At 42.0% G+C, this 21844-nt stretch overlaps 1 protein-coding gene across 10 annotated transcripts in view; it reads left to right on the plus strand.

Moving 5' to 3' along the window:
- Robo1 (roundabout guidance receptor 1) overlaps window positions 1-21844 on the plus strand; it is a 1018630-nt gene that overhangs the window by 627182 nt on the left and 369604 nt on the right. For 3 of the 10 annotated variants that reach the window (XM_031364241.1, XM_031364245.1, XM_031364246.1), the window contains exon 1: window positions 6525-7553. The exons of 6 other annotated variants lie outside the window; for them this stretch is intronic. In XM_031364241.1, coding sequence (XP_031220101.1) covers window positions 7499-7553 — 55 coding nt within the window. In that variant the 5' untranslated portion in view covers window positions 6525-7498. Of the gene's footprint in view, window positions 1-6476; window positions 7554-21844 lie in introns of those variants that run through there. One more of the 10 variants, XM_031364242.1, reaches the window with a different exon arrangement.

The raw sequence follows: 21844 nt of genomic DNA on the forward strand, positions 1-21844 counted from the left end.
AAAACTCTGTAAAACTCATTATTTCATACATATGGTGCAGTATCTCCTGATTTAATGTTCGGAACATACAGAATTTTGATTAGGGATTTCTGACTAGACTGCTTGTCTTCGTTATCATTGCTGTGACAAAAAGCAAGTTGGGGGAAAAAGGTTCGTCTTGTTTATTTCATATCACTGTTCATCATTGAAGGAAGTTATGGCAGGAGCTAAACCGGGCAGGATCATGGAAGCAGGGGCTGATGCAGAGGCCATAGAGGAGTGTTACTTCCTAGCTTGCTCTTTGTGGCTTGCTCAGCCTGTTGTTTTCTTACAGAACCCAGGTCCTCCTGCCTGGGGCTGGGGGTGGGTGAAGCATGTCCTAGGAAATGTTACTCTCGGTTTCAGAACTCTCATTTATGAGAAAGTTAACCTTTTTTTTTTTTTTTTTTTTTTTTTTTTTTTTTTTTTTTTTTTTGAGACAGAGTTTCTCTGTTTAGCCCTGGCTGTCCTGGTCACTCTGTAGACCAGGCTGGCCTCAAATTCAGAAATCCACTTGCCTCTGCCTCCCAAGTGCTGGGAATAAAGGCATGCGACACCAATGCCCAGTGAGAAAGTTAACTTTTAAGGCCATTTCTAGCTTCAACATTACATTCTTTAAGTTTTGGTAACTAGTTCTCCATTCTTTGTTTCCAAATAAGCAAGTCCTTCTGCAGCCAGAAACTCAGTCATGACCTTACAGAAATCCAGTGAGTGGTAAGTAGAAGTAGATAAATGATTAAACTGTATATAGATAAATGATTAAACCGTATATCGGAGAAAACCAAGTTTAGAATATACAAGTAAGTTCATAAATATGCCCCTTTTTGAAATAATCTACACACAGTTAAATAAAATCCACTTTTACACGTGTTTGATAAACATTTCAGCATAGTTGTTAAGGACCAGGCACTGTCTTAGATGCTGGGAATCTGAGTGGAGAATATAGTCAAGAATCCTTAGACCCTGGTAACATCCCATGTTGAAAGGACTAGCCAATAAAAACAAAGGGAATATGTTATGCCTTATGTGGGGATTAATGCTCTGAAGTCAAATGAGAGGGCTTTGCAGGGCGTGGAGTGGTATGGGTAGTAGTTGTGTAAAGATAGGAGGTTAAAGAGGCTTTTTTTTTTTTTAAAGATATCTGAGAAATCTTCATACCATTGAAACTCAAGAGAAAGGAGAGTGAATGCAAAGGTTTATGGAGGTGAATATTAAACACATCTCTCATGTGAGTGGTGGTCGGACTCATTTTAGCAATGGCATGGAGACCTTGGTATTAAAGTGAAGGAAGCAGAGGCTAGAACGGTTGGGAAGGAGAAAGTCTGAAAGGGATGGGCTACAGGCCTATGACCAACTGGCCTTGGAGACTTCCTGAAGGGCTCATACTCCTAATTGGATGTAGGGGATGGGAGGGAGCCCACTGGAGGGTTCTGAAAAAAGATTTAGTTTGTCTTGGGATTTAAAACAGGTTCCCTCTGGCAGCTTTACGAAGAATGACCTGGAAGTACAATTATAGTAACTTCTGCTCATGAGCTGTCCCTGTAAAGATGGCTGCATGGCTCATTATAGCCCATGTTTTCTGGCAAATGTCCACATTTTTGAAAGCAAGTAGGACATAAATTTCAGGTGTGGGACAAGCCTCAGTGGTCTTAGCAACACAGTGATGTTTACCCAAGACCCATGTTTTTCTCACAATGCTTATTTGCATGTTAAAGGCATGGAGGAATCTCAGAATGTGTTCAAAGTCTCCCAAGATAATTCTGTCATGGGTCTCCTTTTTCCCAAGTGTTCTGGTTCAAAACAAGCTGGGTTCAAATATAAGCCCGTGGCATCTGGACCATTGAACTCTGAGTTAATCTTTCATTCCCCTAACTTCATCTTTAAATTGGGAGAGTAATGGCACCTTACAGGGCAAGCATTAGATCAGATAATGTTTGTAAAGTGTCTCAAACCATGCCCTCGGTTAATGCCACTTTCCTGTGTCCTCTTATTTACATTCTTTAAAAACTAACCATCTGTGAAAGCTAAAGGTGTAAGTTTTAATGAGATGCATTGTGGTTGAAATGAAAGGTCTCAGGTTCTACCACATAGCACCCAATTTTAGAATATCTGCCCTGTCCCGACAGTAGGCTGAGATGCTTAGAGGCAATGACAGCTGCAGTAGTTTCACAGCCCAGTATCTTATTGGATTCTCATGCAGTAGGCCTTAGCTTTCCAGAGAGGAGGACATATTAGTGGCACCAATGGGGTTCTCTTCCACCTTTGAAAAGGTCCATTGAAAGCGTTGCATTTGCTCTTATTACCAGTTACTGGAGCCTTTAAGACAAGTGGAAAGGAGTGATGCCAAGAGTCTTCTCTTCCAGGGTCTAGCTGGTTTGGAGGACATACCTGTTCTAAATGAGAGAGACACATCAAAACATTACAGTTGAAATATACCCTATGTAAATATATAGGGCACTACATAGACCTAATATTTCAACATACAAATAAATGTGAATTTGTTTACCATTTTATTAATAACACTCATGGTTCTACTCTGATATGGGAGTATGTCTCCAAACTGGAGGGAACAGTCACACTTGCATTTCAGATTAGCATTTTAGATACCAAACAGAGGAATACCCAGCAGTTTTATGTAAAAATTGCTAAATAAGCTGCTCTTTCCCGAAGGATGGTATCCTGGAGTAGTCGGCAGGGTCTTACTGCAGAGATCTTGCCAGATTGGCTCATCAGATCTGCTAGAAGTTGTGGCATGCATCCCTGGCTCTGTTTGATGCTCAGGTGTCTTGCTTGGAAGAAAGAAAGGCAGATGTTCTGGTTTATGGTTTCCTCAGGACTCTGTTTCTCCTGATCAGAACACTCTAGTATTCCCAGAGAGACTCTGGGAGTTTTGTTATTTCCTGAATTCCTGCCACTGCCCCCTCCTCTTCAACTCCAGGAAAGATAAAATCAAATCAGAGGAAGTGATAAATCCCTGGAGATTTGGCATCTTGCCTGTCAAAAGTCCCCAACAATAAGACTTATTGGAATGCATTATTTTCAAGTTTCTTCAAATGTCTCAAAGAGGCTTTGAGAGATCCTGAGTTTCAGAAGCCTCCTAGGAGGTCAAAACTCAGCAAATGGAGCTTCACAACACACTATTCTTTTCCTACCCTTTCCTCTCTGTCTTTTTTCTTTTTTTTTTTCTTACCCTCCAACTTTAAATCTAGCATACAATGTAATGGACTTCATTATGGCAATCCCCACCAATGTTCTTACTGAAGTGTTCATAATTGAATTTTTTTTAAAGATTTATTTATTTTAGGTATATGAGCACATTGTCACTAGCCTCAAACACACCAGAAGAGGGCATTGGATCCCTTTACAGATGGTTGTGAGCCACCATGTGGTTGCTGGGAATTGAACTCAGAACCTCTGAAAGAGCAGTCGGTGCTCTTAACCGCTGAGCCATCTCTCTAGCCCCAGAATTGAGTTTTTGTAAATGAAGACACACTCTTACCTTGATTTTTGTCTCTTGACCAGTCTGGAATGAATCTGAGCTCTATTGTCCACAGCCAAGCCGCAGGGGGGCCCCGCCTTGAGTATGTTTCCTATGCACATATATTTGATACATGTATACTCACTATTCTTCATAGAACACATTGAGAGCATTTTGTGCATTTTTTCAGGTATCTTAATGTCCAGTAACAAAGTCAGGATGGTGGCAAGTTGCTATGATAAATCCATCCCCAGAAATACTCAGAGCTAGCAATTCACCCAATGGCTCTTCAGTTTTTCCATTTGGGGGCAGAGCCTTCTCTAGAGCGGGCTTTATGCTTGCTGTAAGAAGAGTTAGAGCTGGGAGTTAGAGCTCCGGGGGCCCTGAGAATAGGCTTATATTTGCATCTTGTCTCATCAGCATCTTTAATTTGCAGGTAGATGTTCACTCAGGGTTTGTAGGATGAGTGGGCAGGTGGAAAAAAAGGAGTTAGAAACCTTTTCCAGCACTCCAACTTAACTTGAACCTCTTATGGGTCCCTAATACCGTCTGTATACAAACTCTTAATTTAGATGTCGATTTTACTGATACACCTGACAGAACATGTTTAGAAAACATTTTGGATGAGATTCTTTAATAGTTCTTTCCTAGTGGATACTTATTGCTTTCTCCTTAGATAATTTTATCGTTGAGACTGGAACAAAGGAGTTTAACTGGAGTTGAGAAACAGAAGTTAGTATTGATACACTTTCATACAGTGGAAATGTGGTCGGTGTTGAAATACATCTTTTTAAATGTTTATTTATATTTTGTGTGTATGCATGTGTATATGTATACACACACACACACACATATGTATATGGCATGTATATAGGAACCTGTGGAGATCAGTGATCAGTAGAAGGCATCAGATGACCTAGAACAGGAATTACAAGACAGTTGTCTGCTAATCACCAGCTAGAAACAGAACTAGGGTCTTGCAAAAGCAGTAGGCACTCTTTCCCATGGAGCCATACTGTGCAATAGCTCCTGAAAGATCTCAGGAAAATCGTGAAGACTGGGAGATACACTTGGGAAACAATGTAATTGAAATTCTTGCACCAGGTCTACTTTCTCAGACTGGTGCCAGAGCCTGTGTTTAGCATGCAGGAGGCTCTACCTCCCTGAACAGGAGGGCCAACACACACACACACACACACACACACAAATAAAATAAAATAAGAGGATATATCCTTCACTAGATGGAACTTCAAAACCCTCATTTAAAATCCCCTTAAGTAACTTGGGGATTAGAAAGTTTCATTTTCTCCTCTTCTCCTTCATCATGCTAAGCTTATTTATTTTCTACTCCTAGGGTATCTTATCTTAAAAGTTCATTTTATTCCAAGGAAAATTTATTTTCTATGTTTCTCACCAAATATCTTTTTGCAGATACCAAATCAATGCATGTCTCTTAGCATTTACTGCACGTTTCTTGTTTTTACTGCTGAAAAGATTCTGGTTAGAGTCTTTGAATTCTTATCTCAGCTTGTTTACTGAGTTTTTAGCCAGCTTTCTCAGGATTAAAATGTCGTTCACTTTCAAAGGCAAGGTGCTGTTAACCAGGTTTCTTTTCATAGACAGTTGCTCAGAGTTCATGGGCCACAGAAGTCATGACGAAAATGAGCACATGGCTTTCTGTTAAACTTGTATTTTAGTTAAGTAGTGCAGGCAGTCAATTAAGAGAAAACTACATCCAAATCCTCCTCACCTGCCACAATGCTACTGGCCATAGGTGAAGGTTTTAAGCACTCCTCTTGAAGTCATAGACCATAACATTGAAGAGAGTAACTCAATAAAAGCAATAGCTGTAAGCAGCAACAACTACAATTCATAGAGCCTTCTGCATCTATTATATAACTTTCATTGTGTCATAGGTAATAATAACAAAGAAGAAAACAACGAATTTGTGAAAACTTGTCTGTCAAAATCCCAGGTGTGTTTTATCTTGGGCTTAATTAGCTTACTCATAAAGTAGCCCAACAGGCCCCATTTTTTTTTCCCCAGAAGAGAGAATAAAGTTGGTATGGTCACGGGTACCTGATACCTTGGGATTTGGGGTGGCCCAGTTTTTGAGATGCTAAGAGGCCATCATTGCAAACTTTAGATTAATGTGGCATCACCCATTTGTTACTCTTCTTTAACTGTCAAGTCTTTAATATGTATAAGCTACCTAGACTCTCCTTTAAAAGTAATGAAGTCTCCAAGACCTGAGCCTTCACTCCTAGCATTTAGCCTTTCTACAAGACCCTCAGCAAATTCAATAAAAAGAGAGTACCTTTTTAGGTGGTGGCGCAGGCCTTTAATCCCAGCACTTGGGAGGCAGAGACAGGAGGATTTCTGAGTTCGAGGCCAGCTTGGTCTACAGAGTGAGTTCCAGGACAGCCAGTATACAGAGAAACCCTGCCTAGAAAAAACAAAAAATGAGAGAGAGAGAGAGAGAGAGAGAGAGAGAGAGAGAGAGAGAGAGAGAGAGAGAGAGAGAGAGACGCTATCCATCAACTATATTTTAGATAATTTACACTTTCCTAAAGCTTCTTTGCTGAAAGAGCAAGTCAGTTTGTTTGTTTGTTCCTTCGTTTAACAAGAAGATAGGGGGTGCGGTGAGTGAACTTCTTTCGAAGTTTACTGCAATTCCCTTTATCGGTAAAGAAGAGGTTAAGAGGGACCTGGAGGATTTTGAAGTCTTTGGTTTGGGAAGTTCCATTTGGAGAAAGGTGCAGGGGAGACAGGGATGGAAAGGGACCCAAGACAAGTTCTTATTCGTTGAGATTTCTGCTTCTGAGTAGTTGAAATCTCACCTGAGGGCGCAATTGGGCACTCCGGGCATGTGGATGGAAATATTAACACGCAGAACTTGTCTGAGCAGCGCCAGTGAGGGCCTGGCAGGGATCGCGCGTCCCCTTTAAAGGTTCCCGAGCCGAGCTGGAGAGGGAGGAAACCCGGAGCAGCAGGGACTAGGGGGAAAACCCACGAGCTGTCGAGCCGAAAGGAGGCAGCGTGAGAGCAGAAACTTCAGACGCCGCAAGCTCCCGGCGGAGCTTGGGCGAGCCTCGGGAGCATCCTCTTCCTCCTGCTCGCTCTTTTCCACCAACCCGGGGCCGCCCGGAGCAGCCTCTCTGAAGCTTCCAGGAGCACGGAGTAAGACTAGCCACCCCGGGAAGTTTGGGCTGCAGCTTGGTTCGGAGGTGCGTTACGCGCGCCCCAGTGGAAGCAGGACCCGGGACGATGCTGGGTGCTGCGCCGGGCTGGGGGCGCCCGGAAGGCGCTCGTGCATCTGCGGTCCTGTTGCGGTCCCCGGTGCCCTCCGCATCCCGAGAGTGATGGGAACAAGGGCCCGCCCAGGCAGCCGCTCTCGCCGTACCGCCCCTTCGCTCCCTCCTGGTGCGCAGAGTCACCCGGGCGCACCCCGTGAACCTAGAGACTGTGTTTCCCAGCTGCTGCCGCTACCTTGACTGCAGTCGCCGCCAGAGGGGGGTGGCCTGCTACTCACTGGCTCTCCGGTAGACGGAGGAGCACTTTTTGGGGTGCATCTCTTCATTTGCTCTCACACCCCAACTTTGCAATCGCCGCGCAGCGGCGCCAGGGCACACGCTGTGGAGGCGCACGCCGGGAGGCTCAGCAGGACTGTGGAGGCAGGAAACCACACAACTGCTCCTCGGTTTCGCCTCTTTGTTGTTCGCCTTGGATGAGCCTTGGAAGTGGTTGAGCCTCTTCGGAAACCCGGGACCAGGGAAGACAAACCTTGGAATTTTTCTTTGCAAAGGGCTCCGAAGGATTGACAAGCCTCCGGAAAGGTCGACGAGAAACTGCCCTGCAAACTCTTGGCGGATTGACTCACGTTGCTTATATTAAGCCTTTGTGTGTAAGGGTGCATGGTGTTTGGCTTCCATAAATTTGGAGATCCCCGCTTCTGATCCCTTCTCTTGGCATGAGACTGTATGCAGGACCTACCCGAGGACAATGATCGCGGAGCCTGCTCACTTTTACCTCTTTGGATTAATATGTCTCTGTTCAGGTAACCTGCGCCCTCCCTCTTCACCCTTGATCTCTTTTGCTTGTCCTCACTCCACTCTTCATAATCGGACCCTGAACCCTGAATTGACTCTTGGCGGTCTCTCCCTTCTAAGGCCAGAGGGGCTCGACCCTTCCAGACTTCTACAGGGAAAGGTTTCTGGTTTGGCGTTTGAGGTTGTCCCTCAGGCCTATCACTCCAAACTCTCCTGAAACATCCCAAACCTCTCAGTAGACCTCGGTCTTTCACCAAGTTCAGGGCACGCCCAGCTCACTCTGGGCAACCGCCTGTCTAAGCACTTGGGTGGTAGGAGGCAGCGGGTTGTCCCCGAGTTTTGGTCTCTTAGGATTAGGCCAAGTGCTTATCATCCATCTGAGGGACCCCTAGGGGGTGCTGGAATGGAGGGGCAAGCGGCGCGGGGTGTGTGGGGGTGGGGCTTGTGATCCGCACTCCCCAGGAATCCAGAATCTGGTCCTCCACTCCTCCCCTCCATTTCTGAGCTCAACGGGTTGTTAGAAGTTGTTTTATGTAACCAAAGTCTGTAATTAAATTTGATTCTGAAGAAACTTGAGGAAATAACTCCTTCTCGTGGTAGGATATAAACTAGCCACTGCCTGGCTGGGTTTAGGAAGAAAACAGGCAGTTGCAACTAAGTTGCCTGGTAGTCCTCGTTGGCGGGACAGAACAGAAGATTGCCTTAGTATTTGTAAGGTGAATAGTTCTGCAGCTGCATATGAAGTGTTGGAAAGATGCAACTTAAGGAACCTTCTGTCCTAAGAAAAAGTCACCGTTGGGTGGTTGCAAACTGTTTTCCTGTACCCCTTAAGAATCTTCAACTGTGGATGACAGAACCATCGACTCCACTTCTGTTTCTTCCCTCTTGGTAGACTCTGGTTTCAATCATGGATCCTATTTCAGTCCTACACACACACACACACACACACACACACACACACACTGTACCTTGGGGAATTAGAGCCACATACTGAGTGAGCTTCCAGTTGCATCAGGGCCTAAAAGTTAGAGTCACTTAATTTGCATAATTATGAAATAAGTTTTTAAGGTAGTTTGAACATTTGTGGTCTACGGTGATTATGTTTAGATCAAAGGTTTCACTTAAGCCAAGAGGCTACAAAAAGAATAAAGGAAAAGGAAAAAAAAGACCCACTAGAGCTAAATGATAGTAAATAAAAGCCTAAGAGAAGGTAAGCTCCTGAGAGAAGTTGCTTGGCTGAAAGTTAAAAGGCCCATTTGAACTAAGCTAAATAGGAAGCGTACTAAGTTGTTACGCCTTTGAAGAAAACAGAAATTGAAATCTCAGCCCTTGCCTATCTTATCTTTGTCACTGTGGATGGATGGGAAGATTAAACCACCTCTTTTGGGGCCCTGTCCCCCACTTCCAACTTCCCCTTTCTGTGTGGCAGCCTTTCTTCTCAGTTTGCACATCTAGATGATTGAACAGTTCCCACTCCCTGCTCTTAGCCATGGATGGATATCAAAAACCAGGAAGATCTGACCTAGCTTGCTCGCTCCATCTCTTCTCCTCTGGCCCCCCTTAGTGTAATTTATAGACTCGGATAACTTTGAGATTTTTTGTTGTTGTTGTTGTTGATTCCCCTTCTCTGTTAAAGTTTGTTCACGTGTGTACAGGGAAGTGTCAACGTGATGGATGGGTGGAGAGGCAGATTACTGAAGATAGGGGGATTAATGGTCATTAGTCACTGTTGGGGCTGAGTTTGTGTATGTTGGGACATTTTATCATGGCTGTAGATTAAAGATAGGGTCACACTAATAGGGTTTCACTGAAAGCTGGTCCCGTCAGCCGTCAAACCCTGTCTTCACTTGGGAAATAGCTGTGTGTGTGTGTGTGTGTGTGTGTGTGTGTGTGTTGGGGGCCCAGGTGGAGTCTTCACTCATGTTTAATAATGTGATCAATATTTAATATCTGAGATCCGAACTTGAGTAGATATGGGGCCTGTTTAGCATCTTTTATGGCTAACATGATTCCAGGTGTCTTCCTCACATACTCTCCCTGGGAGCCCTTGGTTTTTGCACCTCAGGGTGCTTGTCTGCTTTGCCGAGTCCTAGGCTAGAAGGGCCCATGCAGCTGTTATCTCCACACTCCCGTTTAACTTGCAGCTTTTTAAAAAAAGATTTGTTGTTTGTTGTGGTTATTGTTGCTGCTTTCAAGACAGGGTTTCTCTGTATAGCCCTGGCTGGCCTGGAACTCACTCTGTAGACCAGACTGACCTCGAACTCAGAAATCCATCTGCCTCTGCCTCCCAAGTGCTGGGATTAAAGGCATGCACCACCACTGACTGGCAAAAAAGAAGATGTATTTATTTATTATATATGAGTACACTCTAGCTGTTGTCTTCAGACACATCAGAAGAGGGTATCAGATCCCATTACAGATGGTTGTGAGCCACCATGTGGTTGCTGGGAATTGAACTCAAGACCTCTGGAAGGGCAGGGCAGTCAGTGCTCTTAACTGCTGAGCCGCCTCTTCCAGGCTTAACCAGCCACATTTGTATTTCTTCCCTACCTTTGACTCACAGATGCTATTTTAAGTCTGGATATGGGGCCAATCCATTGGACTCTAGGGCGACCCTGTGACCCTGGGCTGTTGTAAAACACCTCCATTGATTTGGAGAGAAAAAAAAACACTTAGTGAAGTTAGGTAAGTGACTAGTAACCTGGGTGTGGGCAAGACACCTGGTTAAAGGAATGAATGAAGTTCTTGAAAGATTGTGTTTCGTGTTTTGCCTCCAGCCCAAGATCACAGTCTATCACTTGTTAATGGAGTGTATTTAAGAGAAATGTGGTGAGCTTAAATAAATCAAAGTGTACAGAGGGGATAAGGCGCCTTCGACAAGATTTAACCTGTAAAAGCATCTATTGATTGTCAGTTCTTTTTTTCTCCCCCTTTTTGTTTTTAATACTGGCTGCCAATTTAACAAAGTCTACAGTTATCTTCAAAGAGACTATAAACTCCATTTTGGTGTGTTGATGGTGTATTAAGTATTAAGGTAGAGAGTGTTTGCTTTTCTAGCCTTAAAAAAAAAAAGAAAGAAAACAACTTAATATTCTAAAAACACGGGACTTTTCTTCTGTGAAGCTAAAATTTGGGAGTAAATTGGGCATTTCTTTAGCAATTTGTTGTTAAGGTGAATTTATCTAAGCAGTTGTTATACTCGTGTTCTTGTCTATGGATGTGTATTTTGGGGGTGAGGTGAGGAGTAGTAGCTACCCTGAGAACTAAACAAAACAAAAGAAAACAAAACAGAATAAAACTGTGAAGTCTTTCAGGAATGAATCACGTGTTCTATCTCGGGCATCTTCTTCCCAGGCCCTCGGCTCAGACTTTCTTTTAGAGAAGAAATGACTGAATTTCCTAAACTTTGGGTAAGATCTGAATTTCAAATGATGTGACAGTCACCCCCTGCTTTCTCTTTTTTTGGGGGGGAAGGTGATGTTTCTTTCTATATCATGTGGAACACAGTTCACTGTTTGAGACAGGGTCTCTCCTCCCTTTGTATCTCCCCGTCCCCTTCCTTCGCTCAGTCTTCTTTTACTGCCCCTCCTCACGTGAGTTTTGGTTACTACAACCCATGGTGATTAGTTTTTTAAAATTTTAAGATATATCATTATTGTGTGGGCCTGTGTGTGTGTATGTATTTGAGTGTGTGTGTGCTACTGTTTAGCTGTTGTGGTGTGCACTTGGAAGTTGGGGGACAATTCTCTGGAGTTGGTTCTTTGATATGGCAAGGCCCTTCCCTTGCTTCTCCTGTGTTGTTGTGTGTTGTCCACTAACTGGCTGCAGGCCTCTGGGAGGTCTTCCGGCCTCTGTTTCCCAAACTCACCATATGAATTCAAGGATAGCAGATGAACTACCAAATCCAAATCCAGCCTTTGTACATGGATCCTGGGGAGGGCTTGTCATCTTTCTATTGTCAGACTTGGGTGTTTTACCTGGTGGACCAGCTTGCTGTCCCGTATTATTATTTTTCAAATTTTTTATTAGATATCTTCTTTATTAACATGTCATATGATTTCTCCTTTCCCGGTTTCCCCTCAAAAAACAAAAAACAAAAACCAATAACAAGAACAAACCCCTGTTCCCTCCCCACTCCCCCTGCTTGCCACCCCACCCTCTCTCTCTTACTGGCCCTGGCATTCCCCTACACTGGGGCACAGAACCTTCACAGGGCCAAGGGCTTCTCTTCACGTTGATGACCGACTTAGCCATTCTCTACTATACACATGCTGCCAGAGCCATCAGTCCCACCATGTGTACTCCTTTGGTTGGTGGTTTAGTCCCTGGGAGCTCTGAGGGTACTAGTTAGTTCATATTGTTGTTCGTCCTAAGGGGCTGCAAACCCTTCGGCTCCTGTACACTAACTGTAACTTAACTTCAGTCCTTTCTTTAACTCCTTCATTGGGTACCCTGTACTCAGTTCAATGGATGGCTGTGAGCCTCTACTTCTGTATTAGTCTGGTACTGTCAGAGCCTCTCAGGAGACAGATATATCAGGCTGGAGTGCCCTTCCTTCAGTCTCTGCTCCATAGCTAGTTTCTGTAACTCCTTCCATGGGTATTGTTCCCCCTTTTAAGAAGGAATGAAATGTCCACATTTTCGTCTTCCTTCTTCTTGAGTTTCTTGTGGTTTGTGGATTGTACTTCGAGTATTCTGAACTTCTGGGCTAATAACCATTTATCAGAGAGTGCATACCATGTGTGTTCTTTTGTGATTGGGTTACCTTACTCAGGATGATATTCTCCAGATCCATCCATTTCCCTAAGAATTTCATAAATTCATTGTTTTTAATAGCTGAGTAGTACTCCATTGTGTAGATGTACCACAATTTATGCTTAAGAGAAGCACCTATTTTTTAATTTTTAAATATACAACCTAATTTTAGAATCCAAACTTATCTTGAAAAATCCTACCTTATGGATTGTAGACATAAATACCTAAATAATTTTATGTCTTTAAAAAAGTCTCTCTATCCCCCAATAGGTTCTGTAATACACAAGATTTGTGGTTGAGCCACATAAAAGAGAATTACCTGAAGACATTTTTCTTAAGTTTTACTATGACAAATGAAATACTCTCTCGTGTCAAAGTGGTATAAAGTGCTCCATTTCAGCTAACAGTGACAGTTGTTTACTTATTTTGTAGAGGGAGCAGATTTCAGCTGTAACAGTGTTTATGATGGAAAGTAGCTGGGTCCCGGGAATGGGATTGGAAGGAAATTTAGGAAAATGTTATCTAATAAAGGTCACAAGTGTTTGGGCCTTCAGATGTTAACTTCTGGGCTCATAAAAGATGCTAGGGCAAGATTTATGTCAATTTCTCACACTTATTTTCATGTGTGATTGTGGCATATGCTCATGTATGTGTGAGAGTGCTTCTGACTTTGTGTGCATATTGTCCATCGGGGACATCAAGTCACCTACTCCATCCTTTTCTGCCTTACTTCTTTGAGACAGGCTCTCTCATTGAATGTGGAGTGAGGTTGTTAGGCAGCACACCCCTGTGATCCCTGTCAAGGCTGCCTTTAGTGCTGGGATTATAGGCCCTGCCTTGCCTTTTGTGTGGGTACTAGGGATTTGAATTAAGTCCTTATGCTTGCAAGCAAAAGCATGCCAGATCATGTTCCTAGACTTTAATTTCTTTAAAAAAAATTTCCAGTTCTTATCACAGATGTAAACCGCACTGGTAACTTGATTTACTTTTTTTAAGTTGGAAGTTATAAGGAAATCAAAGATAGGCCTAAGGTAATCTACATAATGTGTAAATATGGGGATAAGAAAAAGCAAAGAGAAAAGAAAATAGAGACCTAAATTTAGAGAAATGCAGTGCAGGATGAGACCCATAATTATAAGGTTGGTTTTTTTTGTTTGTTTCTTTGCTTGTTTGTTTTGTTTGCTTGATATGGGGTCTCATTGAGGAGCCCAAGTTAGCTGCAATTCACAGAGATCAAATGCTAAGATTAAGGTCTGGCTCACTATATCAGGCTCTTAGATATGTCAGAAAAGGGTAAGGTGGGGACCAAGCTTAGTGGTAGGGTGCTTGCCTATCTTGTGCAAGGCCTTGGGGTCTAATTCCCAGGTACCATATACTAATTCAGACACACACACACACACACACACACACACACACACACACACACAGAAGAGAGGGAGCATCAGACGGGCATAGAAGGCATAGTCCATCCTAAGTGGGTCCCGTCTATGTTCCTTGATCACACGCAGCCAGAGAGTCAACCTGGGAGGACTGTGGATTTCTGATAATCTGATACCAGTGTTTGTGCTCTGTGTTTAGCAACAGTGTAAAGAATTAGATCTTTTACATATTATAAAAGTAAAAGCAGTGGAAACTCATTCACATCCTTAGTGCAGCGAAAGGCTTTCTTTCATCAGACTGCAGTTACAACACTTTAGAATCTTGACTGCTTCATATGTTCAAAGGCACAAACACACAAGTCGTAGCTGTCTGGGGCAGCACACCTTTGCTTAGGGGAGACAAGTAAAGTGACAGAAGGAAATGATTTTAAGATGAGATCGAGTTAGGGAACATTGTGGTGACTTCATCGACTTTCGCTTACGACATTACGAGAACCCTACAACAGAGGGGTTGTAGGTTAGATATTTCTTTATCTGTACTTTATACTTTCAGAAACATCATAGAGGAGCTGGGAAATGCAGATGAAGCTGGGATTTGAACCAAGCTTGTTCCACACTCTTGATGAATGTATATTGTCCAAGTCAAAACAGAGAATGGAAGAATTTAAGTTAAAAAAAAAATTATGGCTCAATCACTTTTTACTTTACCCCATGTGGAACTGTGGTTTGAACATTTGGGACTTTGAAGAGGGCAGGGCAATTGTGTTTCCTATCGTTAAGAAAATGGGTTTTAAACCTTTAGATCACCCAGAAAGAAAGTGCATTCTTCACATCTAACTAGATTGTGATTCCGCTTTGATCCCATCTGGGCTGGAAGTAGGGGACTCAGCGTATGTCAAAACTCTGTCTGCTGGAGACACAGATGCATATAGATCCCAAGTTGTGTTTGAGAAAATGAATGCTGTTCTCTTTCACCCACACTTCAAGAATGAATTTTTTTCCCCCTCTGAATCTCAAGGCAAATAATTGGCACTTGTCTGGGAAGAGCCCGTGGAGAGACAATCATGTCCCCTGTGGTTGCTCTTACCCTCTGGGTGAGTGATGGGCTGGCAGTCATTTAGCAGTAGATGAGCCTTCTGGTTGATTGCTGTTCACAGATGACTCACTTCATGGTTACTGATCATGGAAGGGTTGAGCATTAATACCTGGTTGATCAGCTGGTTAGAAACTGCTTATGCATAGCCAATAAAGTCGCCATCCCGTGGAGATCAAAAGACCACCTCCTTGGCAATTCTGGGTTCGAATGGTTTCCTTTTCTCTACCTCCACTTTCAACCCTTTAGTTCAATCTTGCTGCTGACCAAGAGGAAGCCAAACAGATTATAGTGTACAGGGAGGTAGCTTTGATCTCCACCCCTCTCTTTCTCCCTTGCTATTTCTAACACTGGACGGTGTCATGTTGCTTCCTTCATGGGAGAGCTAAGCCTCATTACCCATTGTCCAAAACAGGCTTCTACAAATTTCCTTCCTCCTTTTTCTTTGGCTTACAGACATCTTACGAGAATGTTTTTCTACATTTAAAAATACTTTGAACACCATGACTGTGCATATATTTCTGATTTCATTCATGGAGAGATACGCAGCTGTGGCTACAGCTGTGCATAAGTTAGAACTGGAAAAGAAATCTTGCTTGTGTTTCACTCATTTTCTTTGTGGGGGTATCATGTATAGATGACCGAACGTGAGCTAGTCCATCAAGTCTGATGTTACATATTCTATCCGTCTAATACTTGTCTCCCAGGTTGACGCTTAAGTGTAGTGTTGAAAGCACTATCACGTGCCAACGGAAGGCTGTGGTTTAGTGTTGAGTGGGAATATGGTTTTGTGCTAAGCGATTGATTGACGTGTATTGTATAGGAAATAGCCAGCTTTCATTCAGTGTATTCAGAGGATCGAATACAAATAAACAAACAAACACCATACTTTAAAAAGTACTTCTAGCAATAGCAATTCAGTGTTACATTTTTCTTTTCTTTTTTTTCCAGACAGGGTTTCTCTGTGTAGACTTGGCTGTCTTGGAACCAGGCTAGCCTTGAACCCTCAGAGTACATGTTTCAAAGATGCTTGTGATTGGATTTTATAAAGCATCCAGTTATGTATTCTTCTTTTCCATCTGTACACGGCCTGAGAACAGGGAGCCACTCTCCAGTCAGCGATGGAGGGAGCCTTCTCAGGACAGTCCTCTAAAATCCTAACATTATTTAGAAGTTCTGTTTGAAACTATTAGGTGCCAGTTTATTTATTTTCTTTAAAAGAAAAAAAGAAAGAGAGAGAAAGAAAAGAGAACAAATTTATTTTTATTTTGTGTATATGTGTGTGCTTCTCTATTTGTTTACTATATGCCTATAAGAACCTTCCACCCACCGGGCTCAAATTTCTATTGCTGCCTCCCTACAGATTTTTCACTGAATGTGAAGAAAAACTATTTGAAGAATAAAATTGCTAGATATACCTATTTAATACTTTAAAAAATCATCTCTGAGCCGGGCAATAGTGGCGCACACCTTTAATCCCAGCACTTGGGAGGCAGAGGCAGATGGATTTCTGAGTTCGAGGTCAACCTGTTCTACAGAGAGAGTTCCAGGATAGCCAGGGCTACACAGAAAAACCCTGTCTCGAAAAACAAAACAAAACAAAACAAAACAAAACAAAACAAATCATCTCTGCTATGTGCCATCTCCTAATTTAATTGGAAGCTTCAGGGACCACATAGGAGATGATTCTCAGATGATCAAGAAGAGTTCGGAGCTTGCTGCATGGGGATGTAGTTAATGTACCATTTTGAAAAACAAAATCCACTTATCCTCACTTCTGGACTATAGTAAATAGGAAATCAGAACCCAGAACTGAACTTCTCCCTACCAATGCAATTTTGTGTCTGTTACAGTTAGCTTCAGTTGTCAAGTTGACCCTACCTGGGAAAGCAAAGGAAACCTCACTTGAGGAATTACCTCTATTGCATTGGCTGTGGGCAGATCTGTGGAGCATTTTCACAATTTTTAATCAGTGTAGGAGAACTCAGCACTGTGGGAGATACCATCCCTAGGCAAAACGAGCTGGAAGTGAAACTGGAACATTCCATCAAGCAGAGTTCTTCCATGGTTTCTGCTTCAGGACCTGCCTCTAAGGTTCCCACCTTGATAGCTTGTCCCGGCTTCCCGACACGATGGACTGCAAACCTGAAAGCAAAGTAAACCGTTTGTTATCCCCTCCCGCCCTTGGCCCCAACCCTGTTTAGTTTGGTCAATGTTTGATCACAGAAACCGAGAAGCAACCTAGAGCAGTATACTGGTGTTCCTTTCAAGATTGTGTAGCCTCAGGTAGTGCTAGTGAGATAGACAAAGCTTCATGATTTTATCTCCCAACTTAACCTGTATTGTTACATTCTCCCACTTTTAGTGTATGATTATTTTTTAGAAAATCTCTTTTTTTCTTTTAAAGTAGAGATGGATAACATTTAATTTGGTTCAAGCAATGCATCTATTGCGTTTGTATGAAACTAAACCTATGCTTTTAGTCGCATGGATCTAAAGCTGATTTCAGTTATTAAGGCTTGGTTTAGAAGACAGGCTTTATCACGCCGAAATACCTCTCACTGAAATGATGTTTGCTCGTATAACAAAGTGAGTTAAAGCACATTTGCCCATGTTAACTACACACCTCAGGGTACTTTTAAGCTGCTTCAGCTTCCTGGTTTGTGAAGTATTTCAGTCACTCCAGACCATTTAATTAGCAAGTTGTGTGTATAAAAGTAAACTGCCTCGTATAGCCTGTGGGAGATGAAAAACCTCATCAGTTTCTCCCTTTCCTATCTGGAGAAGCAAAGGTTCCCCAGCAAGCTGTTATTAAGCTTGCTGCTCCAACTCTCATAAGCTAATGAGCATCTTCTCCAGTCACAGGTTTCCTAAGCCTAAGCAAATAGCAGGACAGTAGGAGAGAAGCCCAGCCTTCATGTGGACAGTTCTATATGTGAGAAACATATTTGTTGTCCTTTGAGGTCTTTGCTTTCTATCTGCATGAATTCTGATTGGATCATAGTTGCATGAACTCGGCTTTCCCTTAAATTCCATATGACCAGAAAGGAAAGGAAACATAGTGAGTTGCTTTGTCTTTAACAGCTGGGAGATTACCACTCTTTTGAAATATATAATAAATATTCTTTGACCTGATAAATACCCAAGTATTATTCATTAAATGATTAAGTGATGAACGGATGCAGTGTTTGCCCAGTTGTGTACACTGCATCTGAAGGACAAGGAATCAATAACAATATCTCTGATAAAAATAGTAGTATTGATAAAGTCAGAAGTTTATTGGGTGTTAACATCTATGTGACAGAGTGCTAACGTGTCTTATCTTCTCACCTCTAGCAGCTCAGTTTAGAAGGAATGTGCGCCGATCTCCCTGTTTATCAATATGGAAGTGGGGTTGAGACACATTAAGCTTGATTGTCATCAGGCAATGAGTTGGAGTGAGGATTTGAAACCCACCTGTCAATGTCTGAAGTCTTGCTCCTCAGGGTTAAGCACTTTGGGATACACTTATTATATTAAGATATGTGGAGGTTTTTTTGTTTGTTTTTGTTTTTGTAGGGAACTGGGCCGTGATGCCAACTTGATGTAGTTCCTTTTGTTGGGCATTGATTAGGTCTCTGTGCCTCCTGTCCATCTTTCCCTTCTGCTGTCAAGTAATAACTTGTATAGAGAAGAAAGTACCCTGGTGGTGTTACGAGCCACAGATCACATACTTGAGGGATAAACCTGGCATGGCTGTGTAAAATTCAGTCCTGTCCCATTTGGAGAATAAAGTTGGAATAGAAAGAGCCAGGTAAGTTTTATGATGATTCCCTAGGTGAATTGAAGCTAACCCTCTCCTGTCCCGCAAGATTAACGTTCACTTAGAAAATGGTCATTAAAATTGAGTTGTTTTTAATTTGGGAAGAAATTGGTGATAAGATGTTATCCATGAGCTGGTAGGAAGGGTGTTTCTTTAGGATGAATGCTTCTCCAATTACAGATTCCTGAGAAAACCAAGAAAAATCTAGCATTAAAAAAATACCCCAAACAGCCAGGCATTGGTGGTGTACACCTTTAATCCCAGCACTCAGGAGGGAGAAGTAGATGGATCTCCTAGTTTGAAGCCAGCCTAGTCTACAGAGTGAGTTTCAAGACAGCTGGGGCTACTCAGAGAAACCCTGTCTGGAAAAAAACAAAACAAAACAAAAGAATGAAAAACAAAAACAAAAACAACCCCTCCAAACAAACAAAATAACAATGACTCTGCCCCCCCAAACAAAAACAAAACAAAAAACCCAAAACAAAACATGGTCCTGCTGGTCAAACCTGAGTGCATCTGCAGTCATGGACCGAGCAGCATGATTGGCACAGGTTCTGAAGCCTGTAGTGTGTTTCTGAAACCTTATTCTTTTCTGCAGAAGAGAATTCTTTTAGCTACATCTTTTTGGCGGGGACTCTTACTTCTTCAGTAGGACTTTCTCGGCTTGCCTCAGTGGTGCCCCCAATGTTATTGCCAAAGGTGTAGATGGGATCATGCATTTATGAGTTCTTCTGTGTTTCTTTAGATTTATGAGTTGACCTAAGGCTTAAAGGTAGACTGACTGTTTTTCCAGTCGCTAACTCAATGTAATGAATAAAATGGGGGGTGGGGAGGGGTGTGACTGAGCTGAAATCTGAGGGCCTCTCTTTCCTGAGACTTGGATTCTTATCCTAGAGATTTTTTAAATTAACATTTGTAAATATATTTATACGTGTGTGTGTGTGTGTGTGTGTGTGTGTGTGTGTGTGTTGAGCAAGCATCTCCCAGGTTGGGAGTGAGGAAGTCAGCATGCAGTTTATGTGAGTCTATTCTTTCCATCACTGTATGAGTTCTGGGGATGAAACTCCGGTCATCCGGCTTGGGGCCACCCATTGCTGAGTCATCTCACTGGCTCCTGCATAAAGGTTTTTACCCTGTCTTAAAATATATTCCATAATAAATTTCTATCCATGCATTAACAGTTTACACTATGTTGTTCCTTCAATGACACTAGTTCATTAGTTTATTTAGTTTTTTTTAAATGTATATGCATGAATGTGTGTGTGCATGTGTGTCTGTGTATGTATGTATATTTATATGTACATGCTGATCCCTTGTAATGGCTATGTGTGTGCTGGGAACTGAACCTGTAAGAGCAGCAGGTGCTTACAGCCACTGAGCCTTCTCTCCAGCTCCCTACTTGTTTGATATTAATGGAATTTATTAGCACTGTTTTATTCATCTTAGCTATATCCTCAGCCCATTAAAGTCTTTTAAAATTATTATTCCTATCATTGTGTTTGGGTGTGTGTGTGGGGGGGTGTATGGTTCATAAGCCATGGTGCTTGTGTGGAGGTCCACAGATAGAATTGGTCCTGGGAATCCAACTCAAGTCATTAGGCTTACATAGCTTTATATACTGATCCATCCAGCTGCTCAGTTGCTGTTTTTAATGTGTTGCTGGGCATCTTCCTAAAGATAGGTTGAAAATTCTTAATCTTCATCATTGGAAATATCGTTTTTTTTTTTTTAACTTAAAAGTCTAAAGAACATATAGTTTTCAGTCTTCTATTATATCTTTCATTTTACTCAAAAGTTCTAACATTGTGTGAATTCTAGTGATTTTTTTAAATGGATTTAGAGATTGAAAATGATTTTAAAAACTATGCTTCAAGATAATTTCCTACTGAGCCATTTAGTTAAAAACCACAGTTCTTTAGGGGAGGAAAACAAAAACAAAAAAACAGGTTTGGGTTTTTTGTTTGTTTGTTTGTTGAGAATTTCTATTTTCTGCTTGATACTAGTTTTAAATGACTGAAATGTCTATTCAGGTCTTCTATATGGAAGGAAGTACTGGAAAAAGGTGCTGGTCAAAGTTAGCTAGAGCTTGCTACAGAAAAATAGGACACCAGTGTAGCCAAACTTTCAAGTAGTTTTCAGAGAAGTCATAAACCCTTTTAGTAAATTCTCCCAAGTGATAAATGGTATAGTCCTGTCTAAATTAATGATGATGTAACAACAGTGGAAGTTGTCAGAACGAATATGGTCCACTGCCCACCATTTCTGTGACTCCAGTACTACACTGTCAGTTTCACACAGGACAGACCTAGTCTTGAAGCCTGTCCCTACTCCGCACGGGCTGTTAGAAGGTCTTCCTGGTCTTTGTATTTCTTCATTGTGTTATAGCTAGTTAGATGGTTACTCGAAAGGCTTATTTATTTACCCTAAAGCTTTTGCCTTTATCGGGCTCTATTTACACTTTACAAATTGTGTTTGTTGAGTGAAGGAGAGTCATCATCAGTTGTCCTGTTTGTGTTTATTCTTTTGTCTTAGAACAAACAAACAAAGAACACAGAACCCCAAGCGCTTGATGAGCTAGGAGCAGCCCCTCACCCCCCACTGAACTGAGCAAATAACTCTAGTCTTGACTACAGAGAGAGGTGATCAACACAGGTCTGATAGTTGACTGATGGCTGTGAAGAATTCATGTGTTGCATTGAATTACAGGCTAAGAAAATACATTAAGGAAGACAGAAGAAAGAAAAGTGGGGAAAATCGAGGCCGCAGCAAAATGGGAAAAAGCTGTGTCCTTGAATTTATTGCAAGTCCTATCTTAGATCTTGGATCTTCTTCCTTTTGTTGTTTGTTTACAGATCATTAGCTAGTTGACAGAAATATTATCATGGGCAAAGCTTAATCGAAAAAGGTCAGGAATCAGTTCAATTGAATATTAACCAGAAATGAAAATGAAGTACCCCTGAAATAACTTGTCGGTGAATGTGTGATTTAATTTGTGAAGTATTGATTTATACATGGTTTTGAAGACTATATCTAACATTTCTGTGAGGAATCTTGTGCATAATTCATAAAGGTTCCTCGAATAACATTTGGAGGATTTCGTTAAGCACCATGGAGGCTATAATTTGCTCAGGTGGTCTAGATATATCAGAAAACTACATACATGAGGAAGGAAGCTTTCGTTAACCATTTCCCTACTCTCCCAACCATACCTAGGTTATTTTTTGGTAGATGTAAGTAAATTCTTTCTATGTGCAGACTTTTTTTTTTTTT

This window comes from Mastomys coucha, unplaced genomic scaffold (genome assembly GCF_008632895.1).
Source record: "Mastomys coucha isolate ucsf_1 unplaced genomic scaffold, UCSF_Mcou_1 pScaffold12, whole genome shotgun sequence".
NCBI lineage: Eukaryota > Metazoa > Chordata > Mammalia > Rodentia > Muridae > Mastomys > Mastomys coucha.